Source organism: Sorex araneus, chromosome 10, assembly GCF_027595985.1.
Source record: "Sorex araneus isolate mSorAra2 chromosome 10, mSorAra2.pri, whole genome shotgun sequence".
NCBI classification, from domain to species: Eukaryota; Metazoa; Chordata; class Mammalia; order Eulipotyphla; family Soricidae; genus Sorex; species Sorex araneus.
This window is the reverse complement of record NC_073311.1, coordinates 62,765,641-62,783,668: the sequence shown is the minus strand read 5'-3', so window position 1 is coordinate 62,783,668 and position 18,028 is coordinate 62,765,641. Positions and strand designations below refer to the sequence as shown.

General features: G+C 44.7%; 1 protein-coding gene across 6 annotated transcripts in view; it reads left to right on the top strand.

Annotated features, from left to right (window-relative positions):
• The window catches only part of SOX5 (SRY-box transcription factor 5), a 439,034-nt gene that overhangs the window by 214,802 nt on the left and 206,204 nt on the right, over positions 1-18,028 (top strand). For all 6 annotated transcript variants that reach the window (XM_055118342.1, XM_055118344.1, XM_055118343.1 and 3 more), the window contains exons 5-6: positions 7,712-7,884; positions 14,350-14,418. In XM_055118342.1, the coding sequence (XP_054974317.1) occupies positions 7,712-7,884; positions 14,350-14,418 (242 nt within the window). The remainder of the gene's footprint in view (positions 1-7,711; positions 7,885-14,349; positions 14,419-18,028) is intronic.

The following is an 18,028-nucleotide window of genomic DNA, read 5'->3' as shown; positions in this document are numbered from 1 at the left end:
CCTGGAGAGAGTCTTGGTTTCTCTTCTGGCCAGTGCTACACAACTCCTCAGAAATCTAATTTTCTAGGGGACGAGTTTCCCAGGAAATAGCTTAGCATGACATTTCAGTGAGGAAGGCAAGTAAGCCCACGCGGGTTGCATCCCTGTCACCACAGAGGGTCTTCTGAGCCTCCCCAGGAGAAAGTGTTAAGTCAGAGTGTTACTTTAGGTGTAAGTCCCGAACATCGCTGCATGTGGCCCCCAAACTAAAAAGTGAAATAATAGGAGCTTGTCAGGGTAAACAGTTGGAGTACAAAAACCCTCTGGTGGAACCAAGTTTGGTTCTTGGTGTTAAATCGATTCCCAGGAGGCTAAGTGACTGGAACACTTTGACTGAAGAGAAAATGGGAGGAGATTATGCAAAGAAGGCAAGGGTCTGGCCTTGGTTTTTAAGGGGAGGGAGTTTGGATGCATTTATGTGCAGGATAAAGCATGAAATGTTTTTTTTTGTTTGTTTTTTGCTTTTTTGGGTCACACCCAGCGATGCTCAGGGGTTACTCCTGGCTCTGCACTCAGGAATTACTCCTGGCAGTGCTTGAAGGACCATATGGGATGCCAGGGATCGAACCCGGGTTGGCCGCGTGCAAGGCAAACGCCCTACCCGCTGTGCTATGGCTCCGGCCCCAAAGCATGAAATGTTTTTGTACAAGGCATGTAGCACAGTCTTATTTACCTTTCTAACTGCTTTGCTCTGAACTTTTGCTTGGAGAATGGGTTTTAGTCAAAAAAGTAGTAGAGGAAGGTCGATAGAGTTAAAGAATTTTTTATACTTGTAAAGGCAAGAGATGGTATCCAGGTAGTAGCCTGGTTTATGAGATAATAGCAGACATGAAGCTATGTGGATTTATTTATAATTTATTCTGTGGTTGATAGGATTCCCAGTGAATTAAAATGTGCAAGTGAGACAAATCAAGGAATACAGTCAGTGAGTTGATGTTCATATCTCGCTGGGATGAAAGTATCTAAAGCTCTTTCTTTCCCCTCATGGCATCCACAATGTCCTGAAAACATTATGTTAATGATTGTTTTCACTGGTGCTACTTTTATGGAGCACTCCTGAGATTTCTAGGCAGTAGGAAGAACTGAAATATGGAATCTTTGAATCTACCTCAGTCATTTCTTCCTAAAGTCTTCACAGCAAGGTTGGCATTGGTTAAAATACACCAGTGTGTAAATAACTGAATGACAAGAATTAGATACTGCATTTCACATATAGCACACGAGGTCATACCTTTGACAATCTGAATCTGTCAGTCTGTTCATATATAGTATAAAATTTTCTCCCTTAAGTGTTACATATTTACATATAAACAATCTAAATCTAAGTGAAGAAACATGATTTGCTCTTTCTGCATGGAGGACCTCTGAAATTTTCCAGTGATCTAAATTTAAAAAAATTATTCTTGGGGGCTGGAGAGAGACTGCAGTGGGTAGGGTGTTTGTTTTGCACACAGCTGACTTGGGTTTGATCCCAAGGACCCTATATGGTCCCTGAGCTCACCAGGAGTGATCTCTGAGCACCACTGGGTGTGGCCTCAAATACAAACACAACTTTGATCTTGAATATTTTGTTAGTATTCTCCAGTATTAATGGCTACTTGAAAGAACATTGCCACAGAAATGGGAGCTGATTTATGGAAATTAGGAAATTAAGTTAACTCAGAGATGGACCTACTTCACTACCTCCTTCATTTTGGCTTAATACTCATAAAAACTGGGAAATTGTTTTCAAAAACTTTGGTTCCTTTGCTCAACTTTATAGATCAAACTTATAATTCTATGTAACTCAAATAAGATAAGTCTCGCCAGTTGTATTCTCTCTGTGGCATGCCAAAACTTGAAGTGATTTAAAGGGAAGGAACTTTAATCATTATATCATTCCTTAAAAAATCTTAGATAACTTTCATGGCAGGTTCTATAGGAGGGGGCAGCAATGAGGATCTAAAACTTGGTAATTTGCATTACTATTGTCACATCTCTGCTGGTTTTAGGACACAGATGTGAAAAGAAGGTAGCACAAAGTCACAATTAAGTTCTGGAATAAAGATGAACACTGTATGGATTACCAAAGATAAGCATTATATTTACAGGGAATCAGGAGAGGAGTCAAAAGGCCTCATGAGTGAGAACATGAAAAATGAATATTGAACAAGGGAATGTCAGCACTGTGAAGGAGGGTCCTTAGGGGTTGGGTGGGTACTGGACTTGGCATGGCTGGACCTTAGGAAGCAGGAAGGAAGTAGGAAGATTGGGTCATTGTTTGGAAACAACTCATTCATTCTTAATAATGAGCTGATGTTCCATTATGAAGAGATGAAGGAAGAGATTTCAACAGAGAAAGTAACATATCTAGATTTGGTTTTCAGAAGATAATCGTGATAAGGTATAGAAGACAGACATGTAGAAAGACAAACTTCTAGTCAGAAAAGTCAGGATAAGGGTGTAAAATAACGGAGAAGATAGAATGGACAAAAACTCCCCCTGAGGGGTCAGAGCAGAGCACAGGCAAAGCCGGTAAGGCATTTGCCTTGCATGCGACCAGTGCAGATTCAGTCCCTGGCAGCCCCCCTCGTCTCCCAAGCACCTCGAGGAGCGATTCCTGAGTACAGAGCCAGGAATAACTCATACGCCTTGCTAAGTGTGGTCTAAAACCCACAGAGAAACAACCACAAAAATCTCTCCTTAAATACTCCGCAGTGTCAGATGCTGTCCTTTGAGTAAGGGGAATGCTTAGGTGTCAGATTGTGCACACTCCAAATCCAGACGTCACTTTTCTGACCCTTCATTACTCCCAGTGTGGCTGAATTAGGTGATAGTATCATTTTTAAACAATACTTAGGTTAAAATTATGTTTTGGGGGTGGACCTTGATCCAGTAGAATCAGTGTCCTTATAAGAAGAGAAAATGTACATAGATAAAATACTCAGGGAAAACCAGTAACACTCAGGGAACAAAATTACCACTTACAAGACAATGAGAAAGATCTGGAGGAGATTATTCCATCCCACCTCTCAGGTAGAACCAACCATGCACATACTCTCTGCTCCCAGAGACCTTAATTTAAATTTCTGTTGCTTAAACCACACAAAACTCTACTTTTTTGCAGTAGCCTTGGTGCACTAATGGAGAAATATTTTGTTTTATATTTAAGTGTTATCAAGGCTATAATATATTTGGAAATAGTAGTGGTTCCCATCGAAAAACAGTTTTGGAAGGTTTCTTATCCTATACATTTTATAAGTATTGATTGATTGATTTATATGGATTGACAATATTGCTGAAAGAATTTCACTTAAATTGAAAACAAACCAAAGTGATTTTAAAGAGAGATTTAAAATTTGTTAGTGTTGTTAGTTGTTAGTGTAATGAGTGTAGGGATGGAAATTGTTAAAAAACTAAGGCTCCCTGAGGGGCGAGTGCACTGGGCAGCTCTGTCTCACCACCCGCGTTCGGTGCTCTGGAACCGCAGTGTGTGGACTGGATCGGGACGGCCAGTTGTCAAGGACAGGCGAAGGAAGAACGAGGACCAAGCTGGTTAATGATTAGTTACCATTTATTCAATCTTCCATCTTTCTCATCTCCCGCACTCCCAGCTCCGGCCTCTCTCTGGATCTACTGCTGCTTCTTTCTGCTTCTCTGCTCTCTCCCTCCTCCTTGTCTCTCCCACCTTGCCCTCTAGGCTACAACCAGCCAGCTAGCAAAATCAACATAAGAAAGCCCTTCCTGAGGGCCAGGCATTCCAAAGCCCTTCCTCACTCTTAAGGTTTTTTTCTTTTCCTTAGTCCAGGAACTTATTCACATCTTAATACTAGTAATTTTTGTATGGACATAGCAAGGGATACATTGAGGCTTGCAAGGCAGCTCTCCTGGTGACATCTTGCCACAGGCTCAGACCACAGCACTCAGGCCAGATTAATCATTCCTCACCCTAGCAGGGTCCGATCTAGTTATCACTGTTTGGATCATGACAGCATTTGTCCATGATCAAGCTCTGAACTTATAGTTAAGCATTAGGCACTTTGGCCAGGCCCATCTCGATGCCAGGGTAGCACACAACTCACCGCTTGCCCTGGGTCCTTCTTGTCCCACGTCGGTACCGTGCTTTGGGGGTGCTAGGAAGTAAGGGCAGCTGAGGCTTAGGTCAAGAGAACAGATGCCCTGGAGGAAAATATCATGTAGAGTCAAATGACTCCAGGTTACAAAAGCATAACATTTGTTAAGTCTTCCTGTGTCCATACAAAAAGGACTTGCTCTGAATAAACTATGCAAAGGACTCAAGGAGAAGAGAAAAACATTATTTACAAGTCAACAGAACACTAAGAAAGAAGCTACAAATAAACAAAGAGGAATAGGAGCACTGTAATGGGAGTAACCCAATAAACCTAAACTACCTGAATCTATGTTATCCTACAGGAAATGAAGAAGATAATTGAGAATTATATGTCCAGTTTACAACGTTGATTGGATATGGATGTCTTAAAGATGGAAGGAGCGAGATTGGGGAGATAGTTTGAAGGGCTGGAGCACACGCCCTCCATGCATGAGACCTGGGGGTTGAAGGGTCCCCAAGACCACCACGATGACCCAGGCAACACCCTGCATCTTGGCCCACAGCAGTTCACATTGCTAGGCCTGAGTTCTGAACTGTCATGGCTGCACTACTGGGTCAAGTAACTCCTGGAGTGACCACTGGGCATCTGAGCATGCTATGAACCTCCCTCGCCCCAAAACAAGTAAACAGAAGGAAAGTGGGGAGCTTTCTGACACGTAGGCTTTTTGAGTGAGGTTTACGGTCAGATGCCAACTCTGCATGTGGAATTGTTGCAAGGGATGGAGGACATGTTCAGGCTGCTGTATTCCTTAATGGCTCCTTGACTCAGAGGTAGCCTTAGCTGTGAGATTCAGGAAAGTTCAAAATAGACAGATTCTGCATCTCAAAAGGAGTGCAGAGTTAGCGGGGAGAATCATGTTAATTAGATCAAGGCCAGAAAAAGGCACAGGAAGAGGCTGGGGAAAAGATGAGTGTTTCTGAGTGGGCAGGGAGGAAAAAGGGTAAAGGACTGAGAAGAACAGGTGAGCTGAGTAGGAAGTAAATCAAAATGGAGCCATGCCGGAGACATCCTGGGGAGGTCAAGACGATGGGAGGGCAGATGGGAGGTCAGAGGTTCCAACAGTTTGAATTGAATATAGCTGATGATAGATTACTTAAATGTTCCAAATTTTCTTTTTCTGCAAATATGTGAAAATGAAGAATGTTGTGGCTTTTATATACTGACTGCTAAAATAAAATTTGCTATTTTCAAATATATTTCTCTACACATTTGTATTGTATGTTGTTAAAATGGGTAATATCACTGGATCACTGGATCACTGTCATCCCGTTGTTTGTCGATTTACTCGAGCAGGCACCAGTAACAACTGGTGCCCAGTAATATCACTGTATGTTTCATAAATTATACTTCCACATAGTTTCTGAGTGCAGTTTTTTCTGAGTATGTAAGTATTAATAGCAATAGTATTCATTACGAAAAAACTTAGAGATGATGAAAACATGAAAAATACCTTCTGTTCCCATTACCTAGGAATAATCACTACTAGTGCATAAACATTTCTCCACTATTTTTCTATAAATTTATAGACATAGATAGGTGTGTGCATTACAAATGTTTATAGGAATGCTATCTGACTACTTTATAAACCAGTTCATGTATCATTAACTATATCTTAAAAGGAGTTTTGTTTCTTGGATACAAGATAGTATATGACTCTCTTGCAAGAGGTTATTCCTGTTTGACAATTAGATGGTCTTTAATGTTTTATCTGACACACTTCTCAGGCAGGTGCATCTTCATTTCTTATCGTTTTCTTGAGCTTAAGTTTTGAAAGTGGAGATACCCTGGAAAGTTATCAGGAAGGCAGAGTCCGGTGATATTGCTGCCTTTCCCTAGCGTGGGCTACTAGAAATGTGGTAGCAGGTGGTCTTCCACGGACGATGTATGAAGATGTGTATGTTACCACTATTTGAATGTTTTCATTCAAGAATTTTCTCATCATATAGTTAGGTTATTCAGTATTAGGGTTCTCATTACAGCAGTCATAACGATTATCCTCAGGATGAATGTTTTTCTAGTTCACCAAATCCAAAGATTGAGGCTAAATATTACCAGCAACGTTTTGTTGAATACCTGTTCTGAATAAGGCCAAATACCCATAATAAAGAATGTCAATCATAATTCTTGCCTTGTATTCAATACAGAATTTCTTTTCTGGATATTTGTTCTCTAGTCTATGTAAATTGTATTATTTCCATTCCAAATGGACACATGCAAATGATCAGCCGCTAAGTATAGCCACTACTTCCGGAAAAGGCGCATGCTTCTTCGGGGAAAATTGGTAGGAGCAACGGTGTGGGCCGAAGAAGGGGGCATGAGTTATAACAGAGCCTTCTAGCTAATTACATAGACGGGTAGCAAATGCATTATTAAAACAGTGCTTAGTGTCTTATATTTGAAGTGAAAATTGTAATTAAAAAGTATGTTCTCTCCCATTACTAGTACTTTACCATAGGAGTCTTGTCTACCTGGTGAATTTTAAAAGATCAATTAAAAGCAATACTGTCTCTTTGTCAGCAAACTGCTCACATTTTCAATGTATCGAATAAGTATTTTAACCTGACTAGGATGATTCGCCGGCATGTTTTAACTTCCTTGAGCATGCTATTTATTTTAAATGTCGGCCGTGACTTCTTCACCAAATCTTGAATTTAGCTGTAACCTTGGGTGGCGATAATTGTGATCTGCTAGTTTGCCAACCACGTTTCATTATGCCATGATCACCTTCATTTATATTCTTAAACTTGAATATTTCTCTGCTACAGTCTGATTTGGAGACGAGTCTCTGTGTGACAGATGAGAACGCAATCTAAAACTTGATTAGCTCTAAGATGTTTTCCTTTTAATATAAGATTTCCTTAATTTCAATTCTTTAAGATTCTACTTTGAGAGAAGGAGGCATAGCAATGGTAGTACCAAATGCCACTAATTACAGTTTTTAATTTTTCCCCCTGATTCTTTAATTTCATGAGAAAACTCCTTAAGATCAGGAGTCATACTTTAACTTGTGTTTCCACTAGCCCTCAGAGTGGAACGTAATAAATATAGTGGGTGCTCAGATAATAGTTTTTATTTACCTTTAAAATAAAAAGTAGGGGGCAGAGCGGTAGCACAGTGGCTTGGGCATTTGCCTTGCACACGGCCAACCAAGGATTGATTCCCAGTGTCCCATAGGGTCCCCCGAGCACTTCTAGGTGTGATTCCTGAGTGCAGAGCCAGGAGTAACCCCTGAGCATTGCTGGATATGGTCCGAAAAGCAAAATAAATAAATAAATAAATAAATACATACATACATACATAAAATTAAAGTAGGAAATGCTATAAATTATTCCTTATTGCATATGAAAGTGAAATTAAATGCTTGCTTGTTCTGATGACTTAGAGTGGGTGTCAATCTTTATCCCTTAACTGTCTTAAAACAAATCTACAGACAGGTCTTGATGCTTGTGTGTTGGGTGCTGCCTTGGAAGCAGTCTTGTCTATGACAGCGCCACTGTCACTGGAAATTAATTCTTCTAATATCTTTTTGCCTATGTGTTGTGTTGCCGTGTTCTTTCCAGGGACTCCCGAGAGCCTCGCTGAGAAGGAGAGGCAGCTGATGGGCATGATCAACCAGTTGACCAGTCTCCGGGAGCAGCTGCTGGCCGCCCACGACGAGCAGAAGAAGCTGGCCGCGTCTCAGATAGAGAAACAGCGTCAGCAGATGGAACTGGCCAAGCAGCAGCAAGAGCAGGTGAGTCTCCTGGGCCCGTCTCCCAAGCTCACAAAAGTCAGCGGAAGGCTGTCCCTTCCCACCCCACCCCAACCCCTCCTGCCTCAAAGAAGGACATCAAGCAAGCAAGACTCCAAAGCAGAGAGACAGGTACTCGATGTTCAGAGTTTTCTGAACTGTGTCACCCATAGGAAGTTATCACAATCAAGGTGGACTTCTGGTGCCCCTGGAGAGAAGGAGCAGGAGGAATCATGGCTGGGCCAGAGTGGCAGGACAGCTAGTAGGACACTCGCCTTGCACGTGGCTGACCTGGGTTCAACCCCTGATTCCCCGTACAGTTACCTGAGCACCTCCCAGGATGGAGCCCTGAGCACAATGGTAGGAGTTAGCCCTGAGCATTGCCAGGTGTGCCCGCCCCCCCACCAAAAAAAGGAAAAAAGGAACCATAGGGAGTCAGAAGTGTCAGGAGGACATTTTCATGGAGGAAATGCTGAACTATCTCATTAAACAAGGGTTTGGTGGATCTTTTCAGAATAGGTGGGAATCAGCTAGCAGAGTGAAATTCTATTTGATTTTTTTCGCTTTAGGAATATGAATCTAAAGGTAGGATGAGGACCATGGGAAATGAGAACTAAGGAATAGAGCAGTAGAAGAATAATGGTTACGAGAAAGATTTTTTTTTCAAGTAGGCAAAGGGGAGAGAGCAGGGGTGTTGATCCTGAGCCACTGGGAAAGTCGGGAGTCGGGCATTTTGGAAGGTCAGGAGTTGGGCATTTTTGGAAGGTCAGGAGTCGGGCATTTTGGAAGGTCAGGAGTCGGGCATTTTGGAAGGTCAGGAGTCAGGCATTTTTGGAAGGTCAGGAGTCAGGCATTTTTGGAAGGTTGGGAGTCGGGCATTTTGGAAGGTTGGGAGTCGGGCATTTTTGGAAGGTCAGGAGTCGGGCAATTTTGGAAGGTCGGGAGTCGGGCATTTTTGGAAGGTCGGGAGCTGGGCATTTTTGGAAGGTCGGGAGCTGGGCATTTTTGGAAGAGCAGATGGTTTTGCGGAGTTGAATGAGAGCTGCTGTCAAGTTGTCCAGCATGTGACAAAACGTCTAGAAATACCAGCTAACCGTTTGTAGAGAAATGTTAGCTGAAGTTCTTAGATTGTCTGCAGAATTGGTAGTTGAAAGTCCAGAAGTAGGTGTCATTCAACAAAGGACTATTGCACCAGACTCTGTGACTCCTGAGGCATTCCAGCTAGCTGATCCCCCTGAATCCTAGTGGGGAAAAAAAGATGGTTATCAATGGACAAGGGAAACTTACCAATTAATTTCTGAGAAGGACCAATAATCTGAAGGAACCCAAGGTGAATTTTATGCACGTTGAGTGGTACAGAAAAACAGGCTTTCTTAGCTTCAGTAGTTAGAGCCCACGGTCACACTCAGAGAAGAATGACACACCAGAGGTGCCGTGTTAGGGCCTGCACCAGTGGTTCCCCGCGTTTCAATTCCAGGAGAAAAAGGAAAGGGACTAAGCTCATTCATAGACCTGGCCAATAGCTGGGAGTGTGAGGAAGAGAGATCAAGCCAAGAATTTTCTAAGTGTTTACCTTCAAGAGGGTAGTTTCTGTGGAATTAATATCTGGATACCAAGAACTGGCAGGTACAGGGTGGGTGAGCTGGGGCAGCGTGTGAGCACTGGAGTTAAAGAACATTGTTACTACAGGGAAAGGAAGGGAGAGGCTGTGGTAGGCTGAGCCCTCAGAGAAAGGTGCTCCTCCATCTTACCCAGGCCTTTAGGCTCCTGTCTATAGTGATAGAAGAACCATTACGTACCTAAGGGGGTTTGGGGGCCGAGAGAGAGTACACGGGTTACAGCGCTCGCCTTGCATGTGACCAACCCCTATCAATCCCTGGTACTTCACGGTTCCATAAGCACCACCAGAAGCACAAAGCCAGGAGTTGCTCATGAGCACTGCTGAGTGTGGCACCAAAATAGCTCCTCTTCTAAAAAAATAAAATTAGTTCCTGGAACTTGTACACATATTCTGCAAAGTCCTCTCAACCAGTGGTTTTCAACCTATTTCAACCCTCTGCTGTTGGATATTCTTCTCTAGCTAGTGGTTCCTCTCTGCTGCAGAGTTGGCGATTTTATTTCTAATGAACTGCCTCACCCTTTACCTTAAAGATGAAAGTGGCCTGGTAGTGACTGTTCCTCTCTTTTGCCATTTCTAGGAAGGGAGAGTGATTGCCTATGTGAGGTTAGAAAACTACCCCTCTTTGCTTGTCTACTTGTCCAACCGGAAAGTTCCCAGAGCCCTTGAGAGGACAGATGCTCCGATGGGATCATTTCTCGGTAGCTCATCTACTTGAGACTCTATTTGGTGGGTCTGAGAGCACTGGTGTTCTCCAGATGCCTGAGCACTCACTCGTGGAGCAACACGGTTCCTTTCTTTCTTTTATTCATCCTGGCCAGAGAATGTCGAAGGATTCTAGAATTCTTTGCTTTCTCTCTGGGCTCTTCTTAGACCTTCCGCAAACCCTGGGTTCTTCCAGACTCCCTCCTGCTTTGGAGAGGGGCTCCCAGCGATGTCTCCACAGCCTGAGAGGGTTTCCCTTGTGGTCCCCACATGCCAGATCTCTGCACCCTTTCTGCCTTGCCAAACCAACCCCTGACCCAGCGCTGGCTCCAAGCTCATCCTTCCTTGCTCCCCAAAGTGCTCAGCAGAACCCGAGAAGTCTTACAGGGACCCTGATGCTGGCTGCCTGCTGTTCAGGTCATGTTCACCCATTTTTCTTGTGAGTTACCCCTGTCCCTCCTCCCCGCACTCCCCACTCTGCACCTGCCGTGGGGTGCTCCTGTTTCTGACTTTCGAGACTGCACCCCTTCCCTGTGTATGCTGATGTTCCTGAGAGGCCCCTGAGAAGCCTTTGTCCTGCCCAGCCTTGCCCCAGACCCTCCACACCACCCCCCATTCCGCTCCCAAGTACGTGTTGGGCTCCGATCTGATGCCCAGTTCCCTTGAAGTGACTGTGATTCGTTGAGCTTTAGAACAGACAGAAATCCCTCCTGTTGATTTCTCGTTGGGAAGGAATAGATAATAAGCAACACATACACGGTGTATGTTTTGGGGATTAGAGTGAAGAGTAACTCAGAGAGTTTGTCCTGGGGGTGACTGAATGACGGCCTCTTTTTCAGGTGGGAGCTCAGGAAAGGTCAGATCAGACTCTTGGAGGTGAGGGGGCAAGTGATGCAGAGATTGAGGCTGGTGGTCTCCAGGTCAAAGGAAAGTGAGTGTAGTACGGGGGTATCTCCAGAGGTAGGAACAGGAGATAATGGGGTGGGTGGGAGCAGTGTGTAAGGAGCAGACGCAGGAAAGAGCATAAGGTGTGGTAATGGGAGAAACAAAATGAAGCCAAGTCCTACAGGGCCAAGTAGGCGTTGTATCCCCAGGGCTTCTGCCCGGAGTGTGACAGAGGGTTTGAGATGAATCATGTGACTCCACGTGTCATAATAGGCTGTAGGGTGCAAACAAGAGCAGAAACAACAAATGTGACATTATCCCAGCTGTCCAGGCTAGAGATAAGTGTAGCTCGAAACAGGAGGAAGTCAAGGGCTACGATGTGATCAGGTTCTGGATAGAATCTTAGGTTTCTATACAAAGATTTAAATAAAACATATATTGGTAGTGGGAGAAAGAGTAGAATGGAAGAGAATCTTCCTTTGTCTTCCATCTCCTTTCCTACCTTTCTTTAGCAAAAGGTGTTTCTTTATGTCATCTTCAAAAATATCCATTAATCGCACCAGTATCCAGAACAAGCGTAAAAAGTTCAGAGAGGTTTTGAACTTGCAGAGTGATGGGTGCTGTAAATATCAGTTTATTACTAGAGTTTTACCTTGGTTGAAGGATAGAATATTGTACCTACAATGATAGTTAGTGTAACATACTTAGATTTAGAACTTAGGCCTGGAGAGATGGTGTTAGGGCCAAGGCCCTTGCCTTGCATGAGCCCAATCCAGGTTCAGTCCCAGGGAACCCGGAGCGATCTCTGAGTACAGAGCCAGAGAATGCCCAGCACTCCTGGGTGTGGCCCAAAAGCCAAAAAGAGAAAAGGAAAAAGAGCTTGTACGTAATAGTTTTTGAGTTTAAGAGCAACATTTTCCGGGGAATTTCTGTCCCATACCATGTAAATGAAAAGGTGTTTAGTTTTCTTTTCATCTGTTTATTCATCAAATGTCAATTCCCTCTTCTCCTTCACAGCAGCTTCGTACAGAAGCTATCCAGTGAGCACTGTGGACTGGGTCCCTGGTTCTTGATGACTCGCTAGCTTAGGAGCTTGAAATGTATTAGTTTTTAAATATAAAACCTTAGGATGTTTAGCAGAAGTAAGTCAGTGTAGAAAATGCGCTAAGAGCAAATAGCTGGATTGATCATGCCAGTTCAGCCTTACGAAAACTTCCAGTGATCTTGCTGAGGGTCAGGTCTCATGTTCAATTTTCTGCTGAGTTTGAAGTCCCTTTGGGAATACTGTTAGATCAATGGGTCTGAAGCAATAAAGCAGAGGTCTGGATTAGAGTCAGAAAAAAAAAAACCCAAAACAGAAATCCTTGACATCCGTGTGAATGTAGGGATAGAAGCAATAACAGAAGGACTATTTTTGATGGAAATCCAGAGTGGAGCCTTCCAGAACGCAGCATCCTTGCCAGGCAGAGCCACTGAAGGCGCCAGACAGTGGGGAGAGGGGCCATGAGACGGGCAAATGCCCTGTGCTACCAGAGGGGTCAGAGTCCAGGAAAGGTGCTGGAGGGTGGAATTCTGAAGGTAAGAAAAACTTCAGAATTCCAACAAAGGGAGAGGCTGGTTCTTGATTAAGAATCACATACTACTATCATGTGGCTGGAGAGAGAGTCTGACAGGCAAGGCCCGTGAGACTGACCCGGGTTCTATCCCCAGTATCTCGTATAATTCCTGAAGAACCAGCATGAGTGATCCCTGATGTAGAGCCAGGAATTACCCTGAGATTGACAGGTATGGCTCAAAAACAGGGGGAGAGAGAGAGGGAGGGAGGGAGGGAGAGAGGGAGGGAGAGTGGTCAAGGAGGGAGGGAGAGAAAAAAAGAGAAGGAGGAAGAGGGAGGGAGAGAGGGAGAGATAGAGGGAGATGAGGAGGGAGGGAGAAGGAGGGAGAGGAAAGAAAGAAAGAAAAAGAGAAAGAATGGAGGGAGGGAGGGAGGGAGGGAGGGAGGGAGGGAGGAAGGAAGGAAGGAAGGAAGGAAGGAAGGAAGGAAGGAAGGAAGGAAGGAAGGAAGGAAGGAAGGAGGGAGGGAGGGAGGGAGGGGAGAGAAAGAAAGGGAGGAAGAGAGGGAGAGAAAGAAAGGGAGGAAGAGAGGGAGAGAAAGAAAGGGAGGAAGAGAGGGAGAGAAAGAAAGGGAGGAAGGGAGAGAAAATAAAACAGAAAATAAAAGGAAAGAAAAAAAGAAAAGATTGCATAAGCAGAGAACGGGAGCAGAGGTGGCCAGAATTTGCTGCTGAAGAATCAGTTTGGGGATTTGTAGGTGGCAGATATGAGAAATGAGCAATGTATCAGAAAACACCTGTAGCACTGTCATCCCGTTGTTCATCAGTTTGCTCGAGCGGGCACCAGTAATGTCTCCATTGTGAGACTTGTTGTTACTGTTTTTGGCATATCTAATATATGCCACGGGGAGCTTGCCAGGCTCTGCCATGCAGGCGAGACACTCTTGATAACTTGCCGGGCTCTCCGAGAGGGATGGAGGAATCGAACCCGGGTCAGCCACATGCAAGGCAAACGCCCTACCCTACCTGCTGTGCTATCTATCGCTCCAGCCCACCAGAATCAGAAAACACTAGCACAAAAAAATACCAGAGCCCCCCTAAGAACTATCATACCTACTACACATCCCTCCTGCTACTCCAGACTCAGTGCTCCCCCTGACCCACCTGCTCTCCCAGCCCCTTTTGTGCAGCACTCCTGGAGGAGACTCTACCGAGTGTATTTTCCACAAGAGGGTTTGAGGCTCACCTGTGTTTCATATGCATTGGGTCACCCGTGGGGTGCCGGAGACTTCTCTGGGGTTCAGGCCGGAAGCAGCACAGTTGTTCTCGGGATCACTGGCTAGGTGCAGGGGTGAAGCTGGGCCCGTGGGCAGCGGCTGTTCTCCTCAGCTTCCTACGGTCCAGCCAGACTTGGAGAAGTAGAGCAGTGGCAGTCTGAGCCTTGGGACTACGGGAGTGCTTAGCTGTTGGTGTGCGTAAGCCAGAGAGCGTGTCGAGGGAAGGCCCTGAGCGCCTCACATGCAGTCCATCCCTCAGGGATGCTCATGAGCACAGAGCCAGGGATAACCCCTGAGCACTGTTGGATGGGTTCCCCAAACCAAAAAAGTTCATCATCATCATCATCGTCGTCATCATCATCACCATCATCATCATCATCATCATCATCATCATCATCGTCAAAGTCATTCATGTGCGATTTTTCCACAGATCGCGAGACAACAGCAGCAGCTTCTGCAGCAGCAACACAAAATCAACTTGCTCCAGCAGCAGATCCAGGTCAGAAATCATCATTTCATACCTATTTCCGCTACAAAAAAAAAAAGTGTTTTTTTTTTTTTTCCTTCTTAGATGACCCAACTGAAATGAGCTTCAAAGCCCGTTTGAAGTAGCAGTTTTCTTTAGTTCATGCCATGGGGCTTTCTGTGCCGGGGGAAGCGGGCAAGTGGTGGCCCCAGGTGACGAGCCCTGCTGAGTCAGGGGGGTCCAGGCTAAGTTGACAGCACCTTCGTCTAGAATTAAGAAGAAATTTATTGCAGAGACGTGTTAGGGATGGCGGCGTTGTTCTCCTCCGAGTTTGAGATATGCCCGTCTTAGAGTATTTCAGTGACCAAGGTGCCACCACAGATGATAGGATTCCAGTTAGGAATTAGATGAGGTGCCCAGGGACATGTTAGGGAACGTCGCGGTTGGGTGCTCAACTCCCATTCACCTGGGCTCTGCCTGGAGAAACGGAATAAAGAGATCTCAGGCTGCAGATTGTTCTTACGTGGAAATTTACCCTGATGAGGGGCATTAATAAAGGCAGAGGGGAGCAGTGGGCTTCGTAGCCAGAGGAGAAAGTAAGTTGCAAGGCGGGAGTGGGAATCTGGTTCCAGGAGCTGTGAATCCAGTTCTGTGGAACATCGCCCATCTGGAAGTGGCTGTGGGTTCAGTCAGCTGCTCTGGGAGAAACGCATCCGTCTCCCGAAGTGAGCTATATCTTGAGAATCCAACATATTTTATTAAGTGTAAATATCATAAACGACAGGCAAACATGTCAAGATTCATTCCATTCCTGTATAATCACTTTAGACTCCTTTGCCAACAGAGTTGCTTCTATTTCATCCAGTCGGTTCTACTACTCTTCATTTCTTTACTCCGCCTTCTGTAACCCACTTAGAGTTAAATTCTCTGTTGAGAGTTTAACCTCAGACCTGAGGTTTGAGTGAACCAGTCACAAAGGCAGGGAGCGAAAGCATTTAGATGGGGTGTTCTAACCAGGAGTCTACCTGCCTTCATGGGTCATGGGTCATGTGCCCCTCACATCCCTGATGACAGAATCTGTTGGTATTGGTGTGTGGCTTCCCAAGAATTTGAACTGGACCCGGATTTTAGGTTCAGTCTGGGAATTCCAACTTTGAGTATAGATTTAGTTGATGGCACGAGTTTATCTACATTTAAAGTGTCCTCAATCAAGGCTGGAGAGGTTGCACAGTGCGGTGGGCACGTGCCGATCCCCCCTGGCATGCTTTCTAACCCCCCAGGCCTGCCAGGTATGATCCCTGAGGGCCAAGCAAGAGGTAAACACTGAGCATCACTGGGTGTGGCCTAAGAACTAAGAGGTAGATGAATAAGTAAATTGCTATAATAATGAAGTGTCTTCAGTCAGTGAGAATCTCAGATTAAACCATGGTGGTGGTTTTGACTCTTAAGTAGACGTATAATCAGCAGTATGGGGCTTCATTTGTCATAGTGTTTTCACTGTGATGCAATACAAGTACCAATACTTCTCAAAATTTGTAAGTTGTGTGACTGAAAGAGGCAATAGTTAGGCAGAATGGCTAAATATATCAAGACTACATTATGAATATGAAAAACGGCTCTATGAGTGCTGTGTTCTGACCTTTGAGAGTTCATCAGCACCTCTGTCTTTGGGGGGAATTGTCCTGTAATTACATTCATGTGTGACTTTGTCCTCAAAACACGATGACGTTAGCTTTTATTCCAATAAACTTTGTTCCAGTGAGCAAAAGCCATGTTGAATGACATGTTCAGTATCACTTAGGAACTGGCTTGGTTTTGTTGGTTTGTTTTGGGGGTCACATCCACTGGGAGGGTTACTCCCATCAGTGCTCAGGAGACCAGTTTCTGCACAGGAGTCAAATTCGGGCCCTGCACAGGAAAAGATTGCCTCTCTCCTCTTTGAGCCACCTCCCTGGCCCAAGTTTTCTAACTGCTAATGGGTTGTTCTGTCTTTTGTGTGTGTATGTGTTTTGTTTTTATTTGTTTTCTTTGTTTGGGGACCATACTTGATGATACTCATGCTTATTCCTGGATCTGCACTCAGGAATTACTCCTGGTGGTGCTCACCATATGGGTTGCCGGGGATCAAACCTGGGTCAGCTTTATGTAAGGCCAGTTCCCTACCTGCTGTATTAGGGCTCTGGCCCTCACTTATGGGTTGTTTTCTGACTGACATCGTTTTCTGAATGTGAGTCGAACTCTTCACGATCAAGGTCTAGTGTGGTGGTGTTTGCCTCCCCTGTGACCAACTTGGGTTTGATCCTCAAACCTCACTTGGTCCTCCAAGTCCTGCTAGGAGTGACCCCTACGCACAGAACCTGGACTAAGTCCCGGGTACCCCTGAAACAATTAAAAATAGTTTCGAAGCTTAGAATTTCTTTCGGCTCAAAATAGCAAGTTGCTATCTTCTGCTATTTAGAGTATGGGAAAACCAACCAGCAAGCTCCCCAAGAAAATGATACTGATAATGGTAGTGAAACCCATCAAACCAATACATAGAAAAAAATTCTGGAAAGTAAGGAGGGATGTTTTGGACACAAGGCAAGTACTTAGCAATCTGAAACAATTCAATCCTATGGTTCTAGTATATTCATTGACAAAATCTATTTTTTAAATATATTTTATAGCTAGATCATTTGGGACAGTTTTACTCTTATTAAGAAGGTGACAAATAACGGGCCGGAGCGATAGCACAGCGGGTAGGGCGTTTGCCTTGCACGCGGCCGACCTGGGTTCGATCCCCGGCATCCCATATGGTCCCCCAAGCACTGCCAGGAGTAATTCCTGAGTGCAAAGCCAGGAGTAATCCCTGAGCATTGCTGGGTGTGACCCAAAAAGCAAAAAAAAAAAAAAAGTGACAAATATCTTTCAATTTCCTATCCGTTGAAAGATTGCTCAGACATTTATGGGAAGCACTGATTAGGGATATGCTTAGCACTGGAGCACTGTCATCCTGTTGTTCATCGATGTGCTTGAGCGGGCCCCAGTAACGTCTCCGTTGTGAGACTTCTTGTTACTGCTTTTGACATATCGAATATGCCACGGGTAGCTACCCAGGCTCTGCCGTGCGGGCGGGATACTCTCGGTAGCTTGCTGGGCTCTCCGAGTCCGGGCCGGCGGCGTGCAAGGCAAATGCCCTACCCACTGTGCGATCGCTCCAGCCCAGGGATATGATTGCAAACTTCAAAGTGCTCAGCCCAGCCTTTTCTCCCCTACCAAAGTCTTCCCCTATTTCTCCTCCCCCACCGACACACACACTCACCTTTTCTCCACCACTGTCTTCATTTTCCTAACCACCCACAAGCCTGTAGCAGGCCCACAATAATTTATTTTATATTGGTTGTTACCACTAAGTGGTTAACGAAAAGATTAAGAAATACTTCCACAGAAGAAACTGTGTGAAATTTGTATCTCACCATGGGGACATTAGGACCAGGTTGAAGTAAACAACATCAGGGTTTACTGAGATGTTGTTCTGAGTTAAGCCTCCTGTGTTGTGTTAACATTCTGCTGCTCAAGGTTGTTTGGCTTCTATGTTACGTCCCATCCAATTGGGTGTGCTGTTCCTAGTGATAGTGCTGTAGAGTTCAGAGATGTTGCATGG